A 24058-nucleotide genomic window follows, 5' to 3' on the forward strand; every position below is an offset into this window, starting at 1 on the left:
AACTGTTTACACCGACTTTATTTATAACAACGGGGTGGGGGAACAGCTCTACTGAGGTGGCTGCTGCTGGTCTGGCATGCTCCTGATGATGTCAGAATCGCCTGAAGAGGAAAAGAACGGCAAGCAGTCAGCAGACCAAGATAAAAAATTGACACATATTAATATAACCTGCAATTATAATCCCTGCATACAATAGCTGATATTAAATACCTCCTATAAATAGAAAAACTGACACTAAGAGGGTGAAGGTTACTAATGGAGCATTCATGAACTCGCCAGAAAGCACTGGCCGGTCAACTAAGCACTGCCGATGGCTTTTATCAAACAAACCACTGGTCCTGAATTTGACCATTTTGATGAGTGGGGAAAACCGATGCAAAAATTCATACACAGGAAACCTGGGAGTTAAATTATATATATTATCAAAGTGTTTGAAGAAACCTCAGTCCAAGCAGTGATCTCAAGTTTTTAAAATGAAGGTCAATAGTAATTTTTTCAGTGCATTTGATGAGCTGCATTGAGTTTGTGAGATAAAGTTGCTTTCCAGCAGTGACAATGAGTACAATTACATGCACACTAATATTAAACTATTATTCCATATATGACAATATTCAGAATTTGATGTTGGTCATAATAACAGCACAGTTAAGCCTTTTTTCTGAAAGTAGCATTTTCCAATTACAACATATGGGATATGCCAGTATAATTCAGGTTTTAGGAGCATTCTTTGGACGTATATACAGGCATTCAGAATTTGCGTCTCATTTGGGTTTTTACTGCAGTTTGCAACACACGGCCTCTTGCCTGTTAACGATCAGCTGTGTGCGTAGTCATGGATACACTGCACAAACCAACTCGCCAACAGTTTATGAGGCTTTGATAAAGATGCATGCCCAAAAGGGAAGCCCACATTTCTGATCTGATCGAAAGCGGAAACAACTACTTTTAAACATTATGAAAAACTTGGATATAAAGAGGTTTTGGATATATGCAACTATCTCAACGCTGACCTTTACAAGAAGGTGAGGGAATTTAAGAGGGAGGCTGTGTTCACAGTCCAACAAGTCCACAACTTGTGGAAAATGATGAAAAACCCTATTTTGATGCGAAAAAGCAAACCAGCACAAACGGCTCCAGCTGTTACACTTAGTGGAATATTCATTTTCATTATCTATGCTAACAGCTTAGTGGGAAAACTGTCTTTTTTGGGACAAAAGTGCGCAAAACAGGACCATGCTGGAAGCCACAAAAATGTTATGTTAAAAAACAAATCAGAATAAATCCCTTGCATGTTATGAACACATTATTTTCCTCTGACATCTCTGCATCTTGATTTTAGGTGTTAAATGCCACTGTGGTTATACTAGACCACTACTATACTCCTTGGTTAACAGGCTCATTGGATGGAAATGCATTTTCTGTTGTGAATCATTAAAATTTGGTGCTGTGGTGGAAAACTTTGTTTGTGTTTCAGTTGCTGCCATTAAGTTCTGTCAAACAGACTGGCTGGGACCAGTCCCCCGAGGCGAATAACCCGGCGTCAATGTGACTACCAGACAATCCCTGCACAAGCTTGTTTTAGAAACATCCCATTAGTCCATTAAATATTCTAGTATGGGCCCACTCCATTTTGAAATCTGAATCAGAGAACAAGCTCAATGTTTGTGGCAGTCGATGGTGTCCAATACAAAAAGGTGGGGACTCACCAGGGTCAATGATAGCCAGTGTGCACACCCTGTAGTATTTTCCACAGGCTGTGCCGAGCTCAATGTTGTTTCCACTGTAGTGATGGACACCAGTCTTGGCCAGCATAGCATAGTACTCAATCTCAGATTTCCTGAACAGGGAAGAGACGAAGGAAAGATGTGAGTCAAAGCAGCAGATACAAATACAGTAACTTCAACAGGGGACCTAAGAAAAAAATGCCCCAAAAGATAAATCACAATATCATAGACGCTCTAAACATCAATAATTAGTGTGTAATCAAACAATTTATAACAACAAAATCAAGTTTTTGAAACCTGTTGTGCTTTCCAACATCTGCATCAAAGCATACTTAGGTGTGAAATACAGCTCTGTGGTCAGAACCAATAAATCAGGCCCACTGATTCTAAAAAGCTGATTAGCTATGAAGATATTTTTAAATTGTGTTTATTCAGTTTTACAAATAAGTGCAATGCAGATAACATTTGTTTTCATAAACAAAAAAGCAAAAAATCAAAAAAAATTAAAAAAAATTTAAAAAAGCATTGAGATTCAAAACAACCCCAGACACACAAAAGGGGTGATTAGTTAATGTGATATGTCCAAAAATGACATATGACTGTAGGTCTGCAAGCTGCGTAGTCCAGAAAGCAGGGTTTCTGCAGATCCTTAAGTCTTCAGGTATTGAATTTATTAACCTAAAATAAATAAGGCTTTAATTGGTATTTAAATGTCTTTAATCAATCTTTCAAAAGTCTTTAAATTGCTAGTGCATTGGAAGCAGTATTAAATTAGTTTTTTATTTTCATTTTTTATAAAATGCCTTTCACATTGACATCATGCAGATCCTGATAGCGCAACAAAGACGATTTGGGATGCTCAGAGCTCAGCATCCATTGTCTGCTGACTAGCTGTCACTGTACCGTGGGCGACATAGGGAAGTGCAAGGTGAGCCAAAACTGGCTAGCTTGGTGTACTTAATGCAAAAAGTTTATCCAAATTTGGCACTTTAGGTTTTGGATATTGTATAAGTTGTCATAAATTTCATTTCAAGGAGAAATTAAAAGTCTTAAAGTCTTACATCTATCTTGCCTTAAGCTGTAGGAACCCCAAGATAACTCGGGCCCACTTTGACATTAATAATAAAGATATAAGCCAATATCTGAAGTCTATAACAAGGCAATGCACGTAATGATCATTTTAAACATTTAGCATAATTTATGCATAAGCAAGCCAAGTTGTGAATGCACTGTGCCCATAAAATAATGTTATCCTTGTGAAAACAAATGTTGATGGTACATTCTCTTTATGTTCCAGTCTTGAGACTGTTTATATCCAATGACCTGTTGAAGGTTCTGCCACTCAAATTGACTCAACAGCCTACACGTTTTTCTTACATTCAAGCCATAAAGTAATCACATATCCTCTGACATTGCTACCCTTGCTACCCTCTTACAACAACAATCACGACAACTAATTATTCTTTTAAATAACAAGTGTGAATATGTTCATTTTCCTTGTATACCTGAGGGCAGGGCAGTTGTTGGCCAGGATCACCAGCTTGGCTTTTCCCTGACGGATCATCTTCTGGGACTGTTTGTAGCCCAGGACGTATTTTCCACTCTTCATCACCAGCTGGAGACGAGAGTTGATGGACTCCATGGACTTTTTCTGAATAAACACACACACACATACCTGAAGTGAGTGAAAGAGACCAAGCTACAGAGATAATTCACACCACTTGTTGATCGTTGTTACTTTAAATAAAATAGTGGACTTAATTAATTTGCCATTGACAAGTAGGACAGGGAAGTCAGGGAATCAAATGTGTTGTTAAAGGTTCATCAGTTGGACTTGTTGCCACATTCTCTATATGTTTTAGCAAATTAGCATTAGCTAACGTTACACTGCCGGTGTTGTTAGAGCTAACGCAGCTTACAAACGTTAGCCGACAAACAGAGTGACGGCAATAAACAGGGGACAGTCGAGGCATGCTTTCAAATATTCACAGCCGCAAAACTTTAACGCCAACTACACATGCTGTGTGTTAATAATATGTTTATTCGGAGCGCTACAGCGTTAGCTAGCAGGCCCTGACAGAAACACATCTCCACGTGAAGCAGCAGCCTGGCCCTAGAGCAGCGCGTGCACTCCGGGCCGAGCCTACGCCACTCACCGTTTTCTTTGCGGCCACCATTTTTGCGGTTTAGTCCTGACCGGCCAACCTGCGGACGAGAGGGGGGAAGGAGAAGACTGTCGTTAATGTCCGGGTGATATTAAAATGTTGAAATGAACAAATACCGGTGATTTTTAATCATAAAACTCGGAGCTCGTCTTACTGTGAGTTAACTCCAATATGGCCTCGGAGAGAAAGGAAGTCCCATGGTGCACTGCGCTGCTATCTGTCGGTGGGCCTGCGCACACGAGTACTGCGCAGGATGCTCACTGCTGATGGTTCATAGAGCTTCAAATCAAATGACTGCATGGAAATATACATGAGAAGGAGTCTAAAGCGAGTATGAGACAAAACACAAAAGTAAACTCATATTAAGATATATAAAATAAGTGACATTCATATTTGTATGGAATGAAATTGACTTAAAAAAAGGCAGCAACAAAAGACACCACAGACCCAAACATGCTCAGAAACATGCAAACAATAATTAAAGCTAATTATAGGCCTTTATTTACTTTAAATATGCAGCATTTGCAGGCCTATCTGAGTGATCATAATTACAGTTCTGTAATAAAATTATCTATTTAAAGCTTTTTATGTCATCTATCCGAACACAAAACATATGGTCACGTATAAAATCCATCCATTTTTATCTGCTTCTCCAGGGCCTGGTAGCGGGGGCAGCAGGCCAAGCAAAGCACCCCAGACATTGCTCCATTCTACCCTCACTCGTAAACAAGACCCCGAGATACTTGCGCTCCCTCGCTTAGTAACTCTCCCCCAGCCTGGAGAGGGCAATCCACCTGTTTCCGGCAGAGAACCATGGCCTCAGATTTGAAGGTGCTGACTTTCATCCCGACCACTTCACACTCAGCTGCAAACTGCCCCAGTACAAGCTGGAGGTCACGCTGTGATGAAGCCAACAGAACCACATCGTCTGCGAATAGCAGTGATGCAATTCTGAGGTAGGCTACTGCATGTATAAAATATCCATTATATTATTATAGATATAACTAATGATGCAATGGTGAAATGTTACCAAGTACATTTACACAAGTACTGCACTTAAGTACAAATTTGAGGCACTGTACTTGAGTCTATTCTTCTTAGGCCACTTAATACTTCTACTCCACATTGCAGAGGGAATTTTTTACTTTTTACTTTACCACATTTGTCTTTATTTTCTATGTAACAGCATAGAAACAGCATACTTTGTTTTTTTTATGCAGAAATCAACAGATTAAGATTTCTGCATAAAAAATCAAAATATGCTGTTTTGCTATAATCAAACTACCCAACCGTTTATGTAAGTACAGCTGAAATGATTAGTCGATTAATCCATCAGCCAATTGACAGATAAATAAATGGGCAACTATTCTGATAAACCTTTAGGTTGTTCTCTATTTTCTTTTTTTTCCTTTTTAGATTTTCCTACTTTGGGTACTTTTAATTTTAATACTTTAAGTACGTCTTCCCAATTATAATTACTTACTTTTACGCAAATAACATGTTCAATACAGGACTTTTACTTGGAGTATTTTCACAGTGCGGTATTAGTATACTTAAGCAAAGGATCCTCTACCACTGCCCATAAGTATGTAACATTAACAACAGCATTAAAACACTGTGACAGGGGTCCCTCTAATGCCTAATACATTTACTTTTGATTTTGCTTTTGTAAGTGATTTCATAAGTGAAGGACTTTTACCTCTAACGTTTTATAGTGTAATATGCTACATTTTGAATCTCAATACTTCCTCCATTAAATTAAATCAGGCTGAAGGTGTTTGCTCAAGGGCACATTGACAACCACCCTAGCTGCGGCCTGAGTAGTTCACTTTCCCCGCCCCAAGACGTGTCCGCTGCACACTGACTGAATAATGTATTTTTGTCCCTGCGCCAGCCTCTTGGAAACAGCCTAAGTTACAGTACACAACACAAGCCCACATTTCACCTGCGTGCCCAAATCTTTAGAGACGTGTAGCTCCGACACAAATAGCTGAACGCGTTTTTGGTGGAAGAACCACGATGCGCAATTACGCACGGGACTAAAGGAATTTCGCGACCATCCTCTTTCTGATTCTCCTCCAGGGGATCCGCTGTCCATAGTTTTGAGTTCTCTCCATTTACAGATACGATATCTATGCGCGACGTCATCAGTGCAGCCACAGCCTCTCCTCACCTCTTACCTCTGAAGTTAACCATCCAGTCCTCTATGTGCACAGGGCAGGATGGGATGCTCCACCAGTTCCCAAACTTCAGCGGTAGATACGACTCGACCCAGTGCTAAGCCCGAGGAGAGCAACGGAGCCAGCACAACAGGTGATGCACAAAGCTTTACGCGCATATGTGATGTAATATATGTGTTTAGGGGAGATGTGGAAAATACATTTGTGTTATACATTCAGCTAAATATCGGGACAGAATATTTACAGAAAATAACGCTATGTTGTCAGCAGTACATTAGAGGCAATTATTTCCAATCCAAAAATTATTTTAACACATTGTATGCTTTGCATGTAAAATATTAATGTGAAATTATCTCTAACCTTACAAGCAGTGGCACTGACCAAGCACCATCCGTGGCTTCACTTTAGAGACACTGATGGCTGTGAAATATCTGTAAATATGAATGTGTCATAATGGCATCACTCATGTTATGTCCTCAAATGATTATTGGAATCAAAAAGTACTTTTAATAGTTATTGTCGATACTATAAATAGCCTTGTTTCGTGTTGGTAATGGTGTCATCATGGAAGTTCACTGCCATCCCTGAACAGAGTTACATCATCCATCACACTGTGGTGAACACTGCTCTGATAACGAGGCCCCAGTCTCCATGCAAATGATCATCAGTGTTTTTCTTTGGGTTCAGTATCTGATGTCTGTTGTTTTAGTGAGCCAGAGCTCCACAGTGACAGGATGGGAAAGTTTATTGTCATTATTTAACAGGGGTTTCTGGCTCTGTCCTACCCGAGAGAGAGAGACAGTGGCATGAAAGCAGATTTGGTGACAGTCTACGGTTTCAATAGGAAATGGAGAAGCCGCTTTGGACACTCCTCTGTTGTAGTGGGTCAGAGATGGCCCGGCTGTGGTGCAAACTAGCACGCGTTGCAAGGTAAACCACCAGCACTGGGTCCTGTGGTTTTATTTAGCAGTGTTTACTCTCACTAAGTCTGTGTTGTGTGCAATTACGATAGGTTTGTTTGCAGTTCTGCCATCTTAAGCATTACTTGGCAGAATTCAAAGAAGACTCAGGTGAAAAAACTGGTAAAAGATTCACTAAGTGGGACCACCTCTGAGCAAACGCCTCTTGCTCTGCTTCTCTCTGTGCATTCTTTAAAGAGACATTACAGGCCAACAAGTGCGGTGACAGCATGGAGACACATGCGTGCACGCTCACATAACTGAGCACGCTGAAATGCATAGAGTTAGAGTGATATAGTGAGCTGAGAAACTGCACCTGCTAAAGTGTGTTTAAGATCACGTCCTGCAGCTGATCCTGACCTCTGACCTCTGACCTCCCGGCAGAAGAGAGTTTCCCCTAGGACTCTCAATGGAGTGTAGATTTTGACTTCATTTGCAAGTCGCTCTCCAGGTTTATCAGCAGTGGTGCCCCCACGGTGGGGCAGAGGGGCCATGACCACCCTAATACAATTGTTTCACTCTCTAGTGAAAATCACTGGAGGCCGACATTACAGTCTTGAAGAGGCTGTGATACAGTCATTTTTTAAGATAGTGCAAAGGTAGCATCTCATGAAACTAGACAACCTAAGGCAACCATCAGGGCCAACCATGTCAGCATCGCTTGTCAGGAAGGGGGGTAAATAACACTCCGAAGTTAGACTAAGTTTTGGCGAGGGAACAACTGGTGGCATTTGGTGCCATTTTTAAAAGGGTCCCTTGAACTCTCATCTCAGGATACCTGAGTGAAAATGGGTTCCAGAGGTACCCACAAGTGTCCCCTAAACTTGAGAAAGTTGTTCCCAGTAAATGTTTTGTTCAGATCCTTAACTTCCCAAAATGACATAGTTTTCAACTACCTAAATACTTCAACAACATGATCCAGTTCCTAAGATTCACTTATGGCTTCTGGTTTTGGTTTGCCACCCCCAAGATATTCAGTGACCCCATCTGGCCACCCCTATAAAACATTTCTGGGTGCACCACTGTTTATCAGCTGAATGTCAACAGCGAGGTGTTCTTGAATCGTCTTAGAGGTCAGATGGACATGTGTCAGGAACTTCCCCTACTCCTTCCCCTGATGCCAAGAAAGAAAGATATTTATTAACCCAAGGTTCATTCATTTACACATTCAAAGAATGCAGTCTTTTTTTATTAAAGGAAAATATTGTGATAAATATCATGCAAAATCTCATTGATACAAAGAATGGTGATGATGAAGAGCAATGATCCATGCAAATACTTGTGATGCAAATCCTTCCAGAAAAAACAAGGAAGTCATGCACAATGCCACTAAACACATAGCAACCTGTCCATAGAGCTGTGAACTGTGCGGTATGAGGAGTTTAATGTTTATTTATAGCTGTCCACATAATCATTAACCCTTTGTGGCTCCAATTATGCATCAGTGGGGGGTCTCTTTATGCTATTTGACTTCCTTCCCAATAATCTGTGGCAGCTAGCAGCAGCATTATGTTTTAATCCTTTCCTGGTTTTTCAAGGAGGAATAGTTGATCAAGTATTATTCTGTTTCTAGAAAAGCGCACACACTGTTGTTGCTTGTTTTTGTTTGGCGGTAGCTTTGCATGGTCTGGTGGTCAGAGACTGGAGTTTAATCCTTGGATGTTAAGATTCATCTTGCCTGCGTAGGGCTCTTGTTTTGTAAATAGCATCATTCTCAAAGTATGAAACATGATAGTTTTTATTTATAAGATTAAAAAATAAATAAATGTCTTGTCTATTCCCCTCCAAACTTATGAAATATAACGGTCTTTTTCTTGGCACACCCTCACTGGCTGCTCCTGTCTGAGCATAATGAAGTCAACAGAATTTCAAAAGGTGCACCTGAATAGTGAACAACAAAAATGTGTTGCATGGCACCCATAATAATATTTGTTTCTTGTCTCTTGCTTCAGGTTAAGTCAACTCTGTAGCCATTATGTAGGCAACACAAACATAAAGTAAAACAATGGAAACCCAAGAGCACAGTGTTGATGCCTCAGACTGTCTCACAAGTAAATAATGAAAGTCTAGGTCTTGTTTTCTGACCTGACAGGGTCTGTTTGTTTGTGTTGGCCTTTAGTCAGCATGTAACCACGACACGTGGCAGTGCTGCCCCTGCCCTGTGTTGCCATGATGTGAAGTGTGACAAGATGTTCGTGGGCCATTTTTATGACAGACAGTAGTAGAGAGATGAAAGGAAACAAGTGGGAGAGACTGAGGTGCAACACAACATTTGAACCGGGAACTTGACATTATGTCAATAACACACATATGATATTGTTGTGCAAATAATCCAGCGCCTTTTAAATTCTTGCTTTATCTCTCAACACCATCTGGCTGCCTTTTCATTATCCATTCAGTGTAATTGCTCTTTTTGTGCAATTGCGTACAGCTATGGTTACAGACTCTCTCTCCACCTGCTTACACTCGTATTTTGAGTTTAATTCTTTCATCAAAAAGAGGCAAAACACACAATAAACAAAGTTAAGGTGGATTTGACTGATTGCATAGGTATCGCAAAATTATCATTATCATAAACTCTTTTGGCCGCAATTAAAGTGTGGTGAAAATCCAATATCGTGCCAGCCCAGTGCCGATACATATTCCATGCACTTTGACTGCAGTTAGTAGATAAACAGTAAATCTGAACGAGTTTTATATTTTATACCACAGAAGCTCAACTTATTTTTCCCAGGGGCCACTCCTTAGGGGGCGCCAAGCCTTCTTGATTTTAAGGGGTGTCATTTTAATGTGTCAAAATTTAATTAATTGTTGCATCAGAAACAAACAAATTTAATGGTTATATTAAAAGGTTATTCATTTATTTAAAAGATAAATTAATAAATTAGTATTGAAGATTTTTCAAATATGTATGTATCGTGAAGATACAGGTGTGTGTAACGGGAGGGTGGGGCACCAATGTCTACAATGGTAAAAATAAGGGTCCCTCAAGAAAAAGGTTGGGAACCACTGAATTAGAAAACGGTCGGCAAACCACGCAGCATCCTATGTGGACCATAAGTTGAGTATCCCTGTTTTTAGTTTTACATTATCTGTAAACTGTCTTGTTGGATGTTTGGATCACATGCTGTGTTAATACTCATGTTCCTGACAGGAGCGGCCAACGAGAATGGCAAAGTAGCCGAGGACAGCGAAACCATTCCGGACCAGACACCTGCTGGGGGCAGCGACGCTAAGCCTGCAGATGAAGCTGCTGCAGCCGCAACGTCTGCCGACACCACCGCTGCAGCTCCGCCTGCAGGGGAGCAGCCTCAGCCTGCCGCAGCCAGTCCGCCTGCAGAGGCAGCTGCAGCAGCACCTGCAGAAGCTCCGGCGGCTGCAGACAGCACCGCAGAGACGGCGGCGAGCTCCTCGGAGCCTGCCGCTGCAGCTCCTGAGCAAGGTAGTCAAAAACAGCACGCCTATATTAACAGAAATTCATTTACAAACTAGAGTTTGGGCCAATTTCTATGTACATTTTTAAGACTCTCCATTATATTAGTAGACTGTTGGCGAAATTCAGATAAACACACTCAACTTTGGATTCAGTTTTCCTTTAATTCCTCCATCTACTGTAGATACATATAATCTTCACCTGAGCAACTCCACTTTGTCTGTGCATCACTACCAGTTTAAAGCTGTCAGCTCAACCCCTGCAAGACTCTGAGCATTTTCATTGTGAGCTTAATTTTCTATGCAAATACACTTTTATATGCACCATCTCCTGACAAAATGACCGCGGCAGTCATCTGACATCTATCACACGCACTTCACAGAGCTGTAAAGCTGATAAGGATGGAGCTGGAGGTTGTTATAGGTAACTAAAAACTAAACTTAAAAGGGGGGAAACTAAGTAAAACAAAACTGAATTGAAAACAAAAAATTAAAAATGAAATTATAATGAACATCCAATATATTATATATTCAACAGCGTCTATGTTCAAGGGTTAAAACACTGACATTATGAGATTATCCTCAACATAATCTGCTGTAAGGTCATTTAAAATCGTTACCGCAGTTCGTAGAAAACAATATTCACATTATTTATGTGTCCCATTGAGAGAAGGAGAACTCATTAGGCACCATGCACAATTGTTACCCTTGACCAGCAGTAACCTGAGCACCGCTGTGACCCAATGAGCACGGCACCCAGGTACATATTGTCCCTTCCGTCTTTCCCTAGACCATCCACAGTCCCACTGCAGAGGTAACCAGGTGGTATCCAACAACACACAGAGACGGCTTTTAATAAACACACCAGGGCGGCCACACAAATGTGTTTGAAATGAGAAATGAGTCACACATCTGAGTGTTTAGTTAGTACTGAGGAATTTGTCTCACCGCTATAAGTCTGAGACTTGTCATTGAGTCTTGAAAATGTATTGAGAGTATGTTTGTCCTCCTGGCTGTGTACATGTGTAGGACTCAGGTCTGAACAGTCTGTTGATCTGTAACTATTGTGTGTTGAGGTTGTAACTGGTGTGAAGGACCAAATGTTTAACTTTAATTAGGTGGCTCAGGATCAGCTTCTGATGTGTGTAAGTTGTCAGCAAAGACTCCACATCTTTTAAGCTGATAGTTTATTCAGCCACTTCGTCCTACACTAAATACATAATATAGTCAGGATACACTTAAAGCACAATACTGAACCTGTCAGCCCGTCCTGGTGCTCTGGTGACAGTCTGATATCTAAATGACAACATAATGATCCCTTCTTTAAATTCCAGCAGAGCGCTTCAGAGCATGTGCATGTCCGCATAGCGACAGTCGCTCTGCACATTAAATCATTATCTATACATGGAAGTGCTCCACAGGGAGCTGTGTGACACAGTGCACCATTACATTAACTGCTATCAGCTCACTTATTGCTTCGCGATGCAAATGACAAGTAGCCGACAGGTTCACGAGGTCAGCTCTTCAGTTTCCTCCTTGTCTAATGCAAAGTGTCCACCGCTGTAATGCAGCCCATTGAGGAAAGATAGACAAGGTGGCAAAGTCAGATCACTGTGCGATTATGCAATGGGAGAAATGCACTTTGAATCCTTAGAGTGCTGAATAGTGCCTCCAAAGATTTTGCTTTTCTGGAGGAGTCATCCCTTCTGTAGTGCATACACACATCTAAAGCTATGTTAGAGGTGGGAGTAAGTCACATAAGCTCAAGTCACAAGTCTTAACCTTCAAGTCTCTCACAAATCCCAAGTTTCTGTGGTGAGAATTAAGCAAGTTGAGTCCCTGCTATAAGTCACGCAAGTCACAGGTCAAGTCGTACAAAACTCTGATGACTCAAGAAGCTAATAAGTTTGCTGTAAAGACACATTCTTGTACCTTTTCTGTGTGGGTGTAGTAGTGATGGAGGAAGTTGGATGCTGTGGTGGTCATGTCACTGATTTTTGAGCTGCAGACCTTGTATACCACTGTGCTCTTTTACTGCAGTCATCAACAGCATGATCATCGAATCCAAATTTTTTTAGTTCTGGGCTAGCCACCTTCATAATAGCTGCCTCGTGCATTGGCTTCTGCTGGTCTGCTGCGCCCCAGCAGGTTGCCAGGTCAAGTCAAAGTCTAAGTCAAGTCTCAAGGCACGAATACCAACTCAAAGTCAATTTGAGTCTTTTACCAATCAAGTGACTCGAGTCCCCGACCTCCAGGTAATACTACCAGGCCCAAAACTCATCTGCACTTTATTTTAGGAATATTTTATACTGTTAGATAAGGCCATTTGTGTTTTCGTATCAGCCACCATAGCTCTCCTAGATGTGTAGGACACGGGAGGAGGTTCAGCTCTGCAACCTTGCCGCTACATGCTACTAAATCCTACGCACTGGACCTTTGAAGTAGACTGTACAGACAATATGAGAGCGTAGAAAGACAGCAAAGTGTAACAAGATGTCATTTCAACACTGATTAAGAGCACAACATTGATTTAAAAACACACCTTTGTATATTTATCTGAAACATAGTCAACACTGTCCTTGACCTTTGTCTTTGACGTGATCACGACCCCCTTTGGAGTCCAACTTGACTCACCCTCAGTTCAAGCTTGACCACAGCCCTGTTCAGTTGGCCTGCATGCAGTGTGTGTGTGTGTGTGTGTGTGTTGCCAACACTTTGTTGTCATCATGGTCTCATTAAGGTGCAATCTGAGTCCACAGAGAAACTAGAGCACGCCAACACATATAGGGCTTCCACTGGCCGTGGATGATGTTGTTGCCTCCGTTTCACAGCCAATGGAGAGAGAAGATCGAGTGTCACATAAGCAGAGCGGACATGGCAGCTCGTCCACAGCTACATCTGTTAGTGGTCAGGGTTGAAATAATCCTTAGTCACAAGTCTTTTGTAGAAAAGTAGCGACATATGTTACTGAATATAAATGTGTAGGTGTTTATCACTGACGCGATTTCACACCTTGGTATTTTAAGGGTATTACAGGCTAAATAATTAATGTTTTTGTTGTTGGTGATCTGGATTTTCCAGAGCAGACCATAATCTGCAATACTGCTCTTAAAGGGTCAGTTCACCCAAATTACAGATAAACATCTTGACTCACATTTGCAGTGAAAAATCACATTTTAAAAACTCAGTAGTAACCTGTCTTTGCAGGAAGAATGTCTCTGTTACTCAGGCTCATCCACAGACTTTCCAGCAGAGAAATAGTCCCTTCAATAAGAAAACCGTTTGCTGTTGATTATTCAGAGTAACAAGGACAATGTTTCTGGAAAGAGATGCTGCTGGTGAATGTTTAACATGTCATTTTGTAATGCTGTAAACACTTAAAACCAACTCAAATAGGAGCAAGACACACAGACTTTGTGGTGCTTTTGTGTCTTTTTGTAGTCATTTGGGTCTCTTTGAGATCATTTTCTTTCCTTTTGTGTTCATTTTGTGTCTCTGAGGTAATTTTGTGTTTTAATGAGGTATTTGTTGTCACTTTGAGGTAACTTTGTGTCTTTCTTGGTCATATTGAGTTACTTAGAAATAATTTTGTCTCTTTATGGTCATTTTGTATCTTTCTGAGGTAATTTTGTATGTCTTCGATGTAATTTTCTGTCTTATCAAGGTCATTTTATGTCTCTTTTCAGTTCCTCTGCATCTCTTCCTGGTTATTTGGTTTCTCCCTGTAGTCATTTTGTGTCTTTCTGTAGTCATTCGGGTCTCTTTGAGACAATTTTGTGTCTCTTTGTGTTAATTTTATGTCTCTGAGGTAATTTTGTGTTTTAATTTAGTATTTTTTTTTCACTTTGAGGTAACTTTGTGTCTTTTTTGGTCATATTGAGTTACTTAGAAATAATTTTGTCTCTTTATGGTCATTTTGTATCTTTCTGAGGTAATTTTGTATGTCTTCGATGTAATTTTAACATATTGAGTTGCTTCGAAGTCATTTTGTATCTTACTGAGGTAATTTTGTGTCTTATTGGGTTATTTTTTTGTCACTTTCAGGTATTTTTGTGTCTTTTTTGGTCATTTGTGTCTCGTTGTAGTTGTTTTTTGTCTGTTTTCAGTTCCTGTCCTCTTTGTGGTATTTTTGCATCTCTTTGTGGTCATTTTGAGTCTCCCTGTGGTTGTTTTGTGTTGCTTTTTTGTCGTTTTGTGTCTTTTTGTAGTTGTTTGGGTAACTTTGAAGTAATTTAGTGTCTTTTTTGGTCGTTTTACATCTGATCTCAGCTCTTCTGCATCTCTTTGTGGTCATTTGGTTTCTCCCTGTAGTCATTTTGTGTCTTTTTGTAGTCATCTGGGTCTCTTTGAGATAATTTTGCGTCTTATTGTGTTAATTCTAAGGTAATTTTTATGTTCTAATGAGGAAATTATTTTTGTCACTTTGAGGTAACTGTCTTTTTTGCTCATATTGAGTTGCTTAGAAGTCATTTTGTGTCTTACTGATGTCCTTTTGTATGTCTTTGAGGTAGTTTTGTGTTTTATCGGGTTATTTTTTGTCACTTTGAGGTATGTTTGTATCTTCTGTGGTCGTCTGTGTGTCTTTGTAGTTGTCTGTTTTCAGTTCCTTTGCACCTCTTTGTGGTATTTTTGCATCTCCTGGTGGTCATTTTGAGTCCCACTATGGTTGTTTTGTTGTCATTTTGTGTCTTTTTGTAGTTGTTTGGGTCTCTTTGAGGTAATTTTGTCTTTTTTTTGTTGTTTTACGCATCTTTTCAGTTCCTCTACACCTCTTTGTGGTCATTTTGAGTCAGTGTTGTATTAATTTGACATTTGACATTTTGTAAGTGAAGGCCTGGCCCCTGACACTTTGGGCCCCCGGTAGGCTGTTCAGTAATCCATCTATAGTGGTCACCAAGCTCCTAGGCCTGTACTCTAATACAGAAATAATAGGAAATATAGACATAACCTCAGCATAGTCCACTACTATACACTACTCAACTTATACAGAAACAGTTGTGAAAATGTATCAGAACCTCTACTATGTCATATCAACACAGACATTTTAGGTGCTTAAGTGACTCATACACCATCCATGCTCCAAGCCTTTATATGATTGTTTGTTGTTCACGTGTGAAAATGTCTTTCTTTCTAAACAGAGAAAACAGAGGCCACAGCGACTGATTCAGAGCCCAAAACAGAGGAGGCACCAGGTGAGTGGTGCTGTGATGTCAGCAGTCACATAATCTTTATAAAAACATCTGAGCCACTCTCACGTTTTCCCTCTTCTGTTTTCAGCTCCCAGTGAATGACGTGCAACATGAACGACTGCACGGATGAGTTTGTTCCAAGTGTCTGACCTTGTTTGTATGCACGAGTGAAAGTATGTGTAGGTGTGCGTTTGCCTGTGAAAGATACCGCCTTGTTGCCAAGATGCACACCCTGTGATAAACCACTTTCAGTCAGGGTTCCTCAGTCATCACTGTGCCTTCTTCCCCTCATGATGGTGTGTGGCTGCAATTTCTGCTCGCAATCTGTACATAGACAGAGTTCTACGGCACTTCCTGTTTGTTTCCAGAGGACACCGTCATATCAGGTTAACTTAAATGATAAATTGTCTTTGAAATTTCTATTTATTATCTGTATAGAGATTTATAATAGCAAATCTTCTTGATTTAACCTAAGAGTCTATACTTTTCTATAAAATTATAATTCTAAGGAAACCAAAGCCAAAGTTTATTTGATTTATGAAATTATATTCTTTTGGGGGTAGCTGGCTTTGATTTTACAACCATGTTTGTAATGATTATGAAAAGCTGAGACTGTAATCATTAATGTAAGAGCACAGATGAGATAAGAGTGCATGTGAGACCTCTTTTTTGTTTCTGATGTGTCATGATTTCTCTCTAGGAAGACGACCTGAAATTTCTAATAAGCTATGAGCAATGAAAAATTAAAAAGGCCACCTTAAAAAATATGCATCTAATACATGTCTTTTCTTTGACACCAACAAGGTCTGCAGATTATCTTGATTAACCGGTCCCTCTAATGCAGGATAAATCCATGTGTCTGATGTGATGTTTCATGGTGAAATAACCATTTTGAGATCAGAGGTTTTACTACATTATTTATTAGTGAGAGCTGCACTTTAAACGTGTTGAAATATTTCTCTGGAACAAAACAGAAGATGAGGTAACGAACCAGAAACCACGAGGAAGATGAATCTGGCCACTGTAACCAGGGAATATTAGACTGGCTGTACAGACACAATACCACTTCATCATTACACTTAGTTTAATGCTGGCGAATTACGTGCTGCTCAGCTGTTAAGGGTTTTAATATAGAGTGGTATAACGGTGACAGTAGTTCACTAGTGCAGTCAACCAGCCATAGTGGCCAGAAGAGAAACACATTACTGTTATAACCTGAAAATGTGGTAAAAAAAGAAGTCAACAAGATCCTAGTTTGGTCTTTCATGTGTCTTAAGGCTTACATTGTCCAACTATAAAAGGTCACGTGATGGTTTAACTACAGCTTGTTTGGGATGGGGCCGTCTAGTCAGGAGTCTGAGAGAGGACCAAGAACAGCAATCGCCTCAATTTCCACCAGCCCACCCTGAGGAGAGAAAGAAGGAGACAATGAGGACGTAAGAAAGGAGGCAGTGTGGGTAACAAGACAATAAAATGCCTCTCAGTATTGTTTATGGATCGATATTGATTCTTTTTTTTTCCACTACAGGCGTGCAGTATAGCTTTGCTTTCAAATGTTTTAGCGGCATCTCGATAGATGAACTGCCAACTCTGCTAGACTTCACCACACCTCCGACTGTACTGGTTGTAGCTGCTGCACCAGTGGGCAAATCTCACGTCACATTAAATCATGGCAAAAACATACAAATCATTTTTTTTCCCCTTGATTTGGGTACCAAAAAATGCAGGTATAATTTGACCGGAGAAGTTTTAGTATTACTTAGTATTTTTTCATGAAGAAGTGACAGCTGTGGCTCAGAGGTCGAGTGGATCATCCACTAATCGGAAGATCGGTGGTTCAATCCCTAGCTCCTCCATCCTACATGTTGAAGTGTCCTTGAGCAAGATACTGAACCCCAGATAGTCCCGATGGCTGTTCCATCAGTGTGTGAGTGTGTTAAAAACTAAGTAGCAGGTGGCACCTTGTATTTCCTCGCTTCCTCTTATTTGGCTGAGATTTGTTGGGGCAGGGTGAGAGTATGAGACAGGGCCTGACAGCGAGTGTCTCTTGTCAAAAGCGAGAGAGTGGGTGACCCTCGTTTAGCATGTTAGCAAGCTAGCATTTGCTAATTAGCGCTAAACAAACAGTACAGCTGGGGCTGATGGGAATATCATTAGTTGTGCAGGTGTTTGGCTATAAATTGAAGTATTGGACAGTAGTTATTTGGACCTGATGATGCCACTGGATTAAAAGTCAGGGGATCACCAGTGTTATTACAATCATCCTGAGGGGAACATGAATGTCTGCACAAAATTTCATGGTGATATCAAATATTTGCTGAGAAATTTCACTAAAAACAAAAAATGGAAAAGTTGGAAAATCATGAGTGTCTGTACAAGATTTCATGCTATGGATATATTTCAGTCTAACTAAAGTGGTGGCCCAGCCAACAATTAGTATTCATAAACTACACGTGGATGATGGAAAACACATGGCACGGATGAAAGAGCACGCACCTAGCTACCATAAACTTCCTCCCCATGTGTGTGGATGTTTATGAACCACACCACAGGGTGCTGCAGTTCTGTGCTGGTGTGCAGGTTTTGTTTGTACTTACTCTGGGGAGAGCAGCGACTTGGTAGGCAGCTCTGGCGGGGAAGTTCTTACTGAAAACTGGAGGGAAAACATTTGCATTATAAAAAAAGCATATATTGAAAACCACCAAGTAAATCTGTCACTATATATAAATGGGTGATTTGATTTATGGGTCCCACCAGCTTTTAATGTTGCACACTTTTTTGAGTATAGAAAGAAAAAGTAAATCATCTGTTGGAACGGATGAAACATTGGAAGATTTTTTCGCATTTCACAAACAGTTTTAAAACAGAGACAAATCTCCAAATGCAAATACAAGTAATCACATTTATCAAACGCAGTCAAAACTTTGGGCACGGTGAGTCAGCATCCATATAACACATGTCCCCTCCTTCCTCTCCTCAGGGTCAGGGAAAGTTCCCTACCCGTGGTTTAGGATTTAGCAGAGTTAGGAGGGAGAGCTTGGAGCCTGTGAGTCAGCAGGGAGTTTGATGGGAGGGTTGGGTTTCATCTGTGTGCCTGAACGGTGGTGTCTGTTTACAACTCACTGGGCACCGCAGCTTCCATTACACCTGTCTGTTGTGATCCAGGAGGAAATGCCCAGACTGAGCTGCCTGTGAGAGGAGGCTGCATTCATGCAGCAGAGGAAGGGCTGAGTGAGCCTGTCTGTCAGGTGAGCGCTTCACCTGTCAGCGCTCATTTTGAGGGATGTTGGTGTAATACGAGGCACAGGATCTATGGATCCTGGAGTTTGCTGCTGGTGTAGTGACAAACTTTTACAGTATAGTAAAGGATAAAGTATAAAAATGTATTAAAAAAAAGTAGAAAACTGTGTGCTGAATTTCATTTGATTTTTAGGTGGAACACTATTTACACATCTTTAAAGTTTAGGTGTGGAGGATTTAATGCCATCTAGTGGTGAGGTTGCAAAACGGAAATTTTTCACATGTGCCAAAAGTGTAGGAGAACTATGGTGATCGACATGAAAATGGGAATGGCCCTGTCAAGAGCCAGTGTTTATTAGTCCGCTCTGGACTGCTGTAGAAACAACATGGCAGACTCCATGGAAGAGGACCCGCTCCGTATGTAGATATCTCGTCTCATTTTCAGGTAATTATACACTAATGAAAACATAGTTATGAATATTATAAACCATTTCTGCCAAAAGAACCAGAACTACAATCTGCAATACCACACCTGGCCTGCCACCTGCACATATGACCAATAAGCTCCACAACCCGACCAGACCTGCCGGTACAAGATTTGTGACCTGACATGAAAACATAAATCCTATAATAACCATGCGTGCTTAAAATTTATGGTTAGGCAGCACATTCAACGTGATAATTTGGGGATATTTAATACGTGTAAAACTAAGATAATATAGTTTAAAACAAACGTAATTCAGGAAATATAGTCTAAAATATTTTTTTCTTATTCTCATAATATTGAGCAGCATGTCTCCACAGTTCACATTCCTGTTTATAACGCACCTGATTGCAGGGACGCTCATATTCCAGCTGACACAGAAGAGAGAGCCAACACACAACGTCAGCAGTCAGAGGGTTAAAATGTTTGAATATTAAATTAAATTATTATTAGTCTCATTATTTTTTTTATATATTTGTCATCCAACACCCATAATTTGGCTGCATGTTTTTTGTTTTACCAAAAACCAAACACAGAAATAAAATCAAGACAACATACCACATGCAAATGGACTTTTTTGTAGGTCGATCATCACATCGGGTACCTGCGTGTCAAACCTATAGGACTCTGCCCTACATCCTACACACTGGACCTTTACATTTACAGCAATCATGAAATGGAAACTTTAAATTTAAAGTAAGAAACACATGTATTGTGAGATAGAATATGATATGCATATACATTAGGAAATGGAAAAACAAAAAGTTCCAGCTATTCCTTTTTGAAATCAAAATATCATTTCATTATTTGAAGTCAGAATAAGGAAGTAGAAGTACATATATGTTCAGTTTTACAATGCATTGTTTGAATGCAAATTTAATAAATAAATTTATAACAGCGATAACAGATCTTTTCCACAGCAGACATTTTGGTTCATCATAGAGGAAAAGCACAGAAGTAACTAAGGACATTATAAATGACTACACTGCATTACTGTCATGACTCACTGGGACACTCAATGGAACTGAGCCATTGTTAATAGTTTCACCTGAGTTTTCCTACTGTGTCAAGTCAAAATGTAAAAAAGGTCCATTATCTCCACTCCTGTCTCCACACACAGGAACATGAAACATGACCATCAGTAAAGACAATTTGAGAGTATTGACATCTCTTTAATATCTCTGATCATACCTCCCTTCACTGAAATGAACCGATGACCCAGTCCCACAGCAAACGGTGACTCAGGTGTTTGTGCAAGCAGAACAGTCATTATTCTGTGACAGCACCACAACGATGATGCTTACATGAAGTGAATAAAGTAGACTGTGTGTATCTGTGACATGACAGGCCAAGAATGTGACAGCAGCAAGGACAATCTTGGTTAAAGGCTGCCCCTGTGTGGCTAGATTAGAAGACCAAAGCTACCATTTATCATTATAATCTGAGTGTGAAAAGGAGTAAAGTGTTGCCTTACATGTTTTGTAGACCTCATTGACGCTGTTAAAGTCGTTGATGTCAGCGAGCAGCACAGTCGTCTTCACCACTGAAATCAAAGAGTTGACTCTGTCAGAGAGTCTGTCACGTTTAAACATTTAGATCATATTAAACACATGAGCAGCAGCTGAGTTCGTACTGAGATCTCACCATTGGTGTAGTCACAGCCAGCAGCTTTAAGGATCTCCCCCATGTTGATGAGAGCCTGAGGGATGAGAGATCAGTCAGTTTTTAATGTAAATTACTAATGGAAATAGTGTTACTACTCTAGGATTAAAAAAATGTCCTCACCTGCTTGGCCTGGGCCTGCACCCCTCCATCTACCAGCTGACCAGAGGCCACGTCCATCCCCAGCTGACCTGAGATGTACATCGTTCGGTCCACAACCACCGACTGGCTGAGTATGAGAGAGACACACACAGACAGATAAATACACTGCTTAGACCTGGACACTAAACACTGGACATTTAATTTCATGTGTCTTAAACAGTTTAACAGAGGCTAAAAGATCAGTTTATACAAAAGTGGCAAAGCGGGCTCAGAAGTATGACGTCATGTGACATATATATATGTCATAATCAAACGAGGGTTTAAACTGGAGAAGTATCTATTGCATTAAAACCAAAAGTACAGACAGGCTATTTGTAATTTTAGATTTAATAACACCAGAATTCCAGCAGGGGAAGATATAAAGAGCTGGACAGAAAGCAGAGGATCTGCAACTTCTGTCACGATAATCACGTGGGAGATGAGGATCATATTTTATTTGAATGTCAGACTGGCTTAACAACTTACAGAGAAAGTCAATAGTATGCCAAAGAATTATTTTAACCATCCATCTATGTTTAAGTTAATGTTGTTATTACAATAAGATGAGCCAAAGTAATTTGTAAACTACTCCATACCATGTGACACGGTCATGAGTAAAATATATGAAAAAATGAAATGAAACACGTCAAGATAAAACAAGTTGCAAAAAAAATGCATATCTTTTTTAAAGGAATATTGTAGATTAAATAAAATATCATTTGTGATGATTTACACTCCATATTCTACATAATTATAATTATTTGCTTTTATTCTTTTATTGTATTCACCTTTTTACTATTGTGTTTACCTTTTTTTATTTTATATAATTTTTGTTTGTTTTTTTTAAAAACATTTTTATGTTTTATTTCTCATGATCATCTGTCTTGTCTTTGCTATGATTTTGAGTGTTTGACTTTCTACTACTATGCCGCCTTTGGGGTGACTTGGTCCTGCTTTGCTTTGTTTGCCAAAGCACTTGTTAAACTTTGTTTTTAAAGGTGCTTTAATGGTGTTGATTATAATATTTATTAGTAGTATTAGTTTGGTGCGTGTAATCTGTAATCTACTTAATGTACCTTTTTTCAGCTGATCAGTTCATGATATCTTATTTCTCTAACTTATGAGTGAATATTCAGTATGTAGATGTGCATGTTACTGTAGTTATGGAGATGTAAATTGATTTATTGATCTATGACTGTTGAACATTACTAAAAAAAAAGTGATGAGCACACAAAAGAGCCCTGTATCTGCAACTGAAATATCTCATTGACATGAGTGAAGCATCAGTCTGATGAGCCTGAAACCTGAAATCCATAACGTAAAGCCTCACAGTCGCTCTGTGCTACACTTTTTGTGGTTGTTTATTAAGTCAAATGTTCGAAAAAAAGAAAGATATGTTTAATTTAGTGTATTTCTTCCTGAAAAATACTTTATTTATTTCACTAAGAAGTTTTCAAATGGGTTAGAAATATATTTATTTATCATACCACTAGGACTGTCTTTGAAGGCAAAGTCATATAACAAATGTTTAATCTGTATTTTAATGTTTTATAACTTTACCTTCAAAGAAAAGGGAGACAAAAACAAAAACAGAACACCTGTAACTAGGATGTGATTTAAGACTTGATATGAACACTTTCAGGGGAGACATCAACAATTGGTTAAGAAAGCTGAATCCAAAATAAATCAGAGGCCATTCAGTCTGAAGTAACTCCACCCACTGACAGCCAATTGGCCGGAGCAGGACCACCCCTCACTCTGTGCACAGGCTCAATTCAACAACAAAAAAAAATACACTATAATGTTGTATTTTTGTTGTTGGATTTCATGATTTCTAATAATTTCAGATAATTTGGTTTTAATCAAAATTTGGAACTTTTTTTTTTTTTTTTTTTTTGCATTTCAACAGCTTCAGACCCATGGAAAGTACAGAGAAAACTAATCCCAGGACATTAATCCTTACCTGTATATGCCCTGTCTGACAGGGGCTTTAGGTGTGTAGGGGCAATGTCGACGAATAGATGCCATATCAAGTCAGCTGTCTGTCTCTATCCTGCGGTGCTCCCTCTGCTCTGCTAAAGCTCAACCCTGACACTGTGTAACGGGGTCAGGTGAGGCAGGTGAGTTCATTGTACGCTAAGACCCGCCCCTGGTCAGACACTGGACTGTCCCTGAGATCCATTCATTCATTCAAACATTTTGTGCCCCCCTGCACCCCACGTGTCGCTATAAACAGATGGTGCATGTGTCTGTTTTATAAAGTGTAGGCTACTCACCTGTATGGTCCGATGGCAGCAGGGGCCGATGTAGTGTTGATGATCTTTCTGTTGAGCGCAGACATGGTTTCCTGAAACCTTTCTACCCTGCGGAGCGGCTGTGAATAAAAGAGGTGGTTGTGCAACAGTTTATGGAGAGCACGAACAGTTGCTGTGTGTCGTAAAGCCTACCGTAATGTCTATCAAAAGGAGCACGCTGCATTTTTGGAGGCGTTTCTAAGAACTTTCCTTTTATCTGACTTCAGGGGGGCGGTCCAGTTCAAATTCCAACTTCCCAGTACAAATAGAATGCGCCAATAGTAGAAGAGTTACGGTACAACAGGTGCTCATTCATGGTTCTTTTTTGAACAGACTTATTTATTCATCTTATATGTACTTAAATGTATTTGTTGAAATTTAGTGAACATAGATAACACTCCTCCCCCGGTCCAGTATGCCACACTACAAAAACTATTTAGAAATGGCCTGTGGAGCGTGACAAAAAGCTCAAGGTGTCGACCTGGCCTCTAAATATCCCAGGTCCCAATCTGCTCAAGGATTCTTGTGATGTGCCAGTACCCCAGATGTACCCCTAATCCAAGGTGGTCCTTGGATCGGACTTGGCTC

The 24058-nt window shown here is 40.0% G+C and overlaps 3 protein-coding genes across 4 annotated transcripts; 1 reads left to right on the forward strand and 2 right to left on the reverse strand.

Annotated features, from left to right (window-relative positions):
* rpl30 (ribosomal protein L30) lies at positions 1–4150 on the reverse strand. Its single transcript, XM_050035128.1, has 5 exons — positions 4044–4150; positions 3881–3929; positions 3230–3375; positions 1707–1837; positions 1–101 (listed from the first exon to the last, which is right to left on the reverse strand). The coding sequence occupies exons 2-5, from the start codon at positions 3899–3901 to the stop codon at positions 49–51; spliced, it is 351 nt and encodes a 116-aa protein (XP_049891085.1). The 5' UTR covers positions 3902–3929; positions 4044–4150; the 3' UTR covers positions 1–48.
* Positions 4151–5812: 1662 nt separating this feature from the next.
* si:dkey-284p5.3 (uncharacterized protein LOC557830 homolog) lies at positions 5813–16410 on the forward strand. The gene is made up of 4 exons (XM_050034537.1): positions 5813–6202; positions 10183–10470; positions 15599–15652; positions 15738–16410. The coding sequence occupies exons 1-4, from the start codon at positions 6112–6114 to the stop codon at positions 15749–15751; spliced, it is 447 nt and encodes a 148-aa protein (XP_049890494.1). The 5' UTR covers positions 5813–6111; the 3' UTR covers positions 15752–16410.
* A 138-nt stretch (positions 16411–16548) lies between these two features.
* Positions 16549–23613, reverse strand: rida (reactive intermediate imine deaminase A homolog). 2 transcript variants are annotated; one of them, XM_050035067.1, is made up of 6 exons: positions 23453–23613; positions 21159–21264; positions 21018–21072; positions 20848–20916; positions 18247–18302; positions 16549–17054 (listed from the first exon to the last, which is right to left on the reverse strand). In XM_050035067.1, the coding sequence occupies exons 1-6, from the start codon at positions 23515–23517 to the stop codon at positions 16998–17000; spliced, it is 408 nt and encodes a 135-aa protein (XP_049891024.1). In that variant the 5' UTR covers positions 23518–23613; the 3' UTR covers positions 16549–16997. The 2 variants fall into 2 exon arrangements, with proteins under 2 accessions (XP_049891024.1, XP_049891023.1); XM_050035066.1 differs by lacking the exon at positions 23453–23613 and adding an exon at positions 23140–23300.
* Between the last annotated feature and the right edge of the window lie 445 nt (positions 23614–24058).

Source organism: Epinephelus moara, chromosome 22 (genome assembly GCF_006386435.1).
Source record: "Epinephelus moara isolate mb chromosome 22, YSFRI_EMoa_1.0, whole genome shotgun sequence".
Lineage (NCBI taxonomy): Eukaryota > Metazoa > Chordata > Actinopteri > Perciformes > Serranidae > Epinephelus > Epinephelus moara.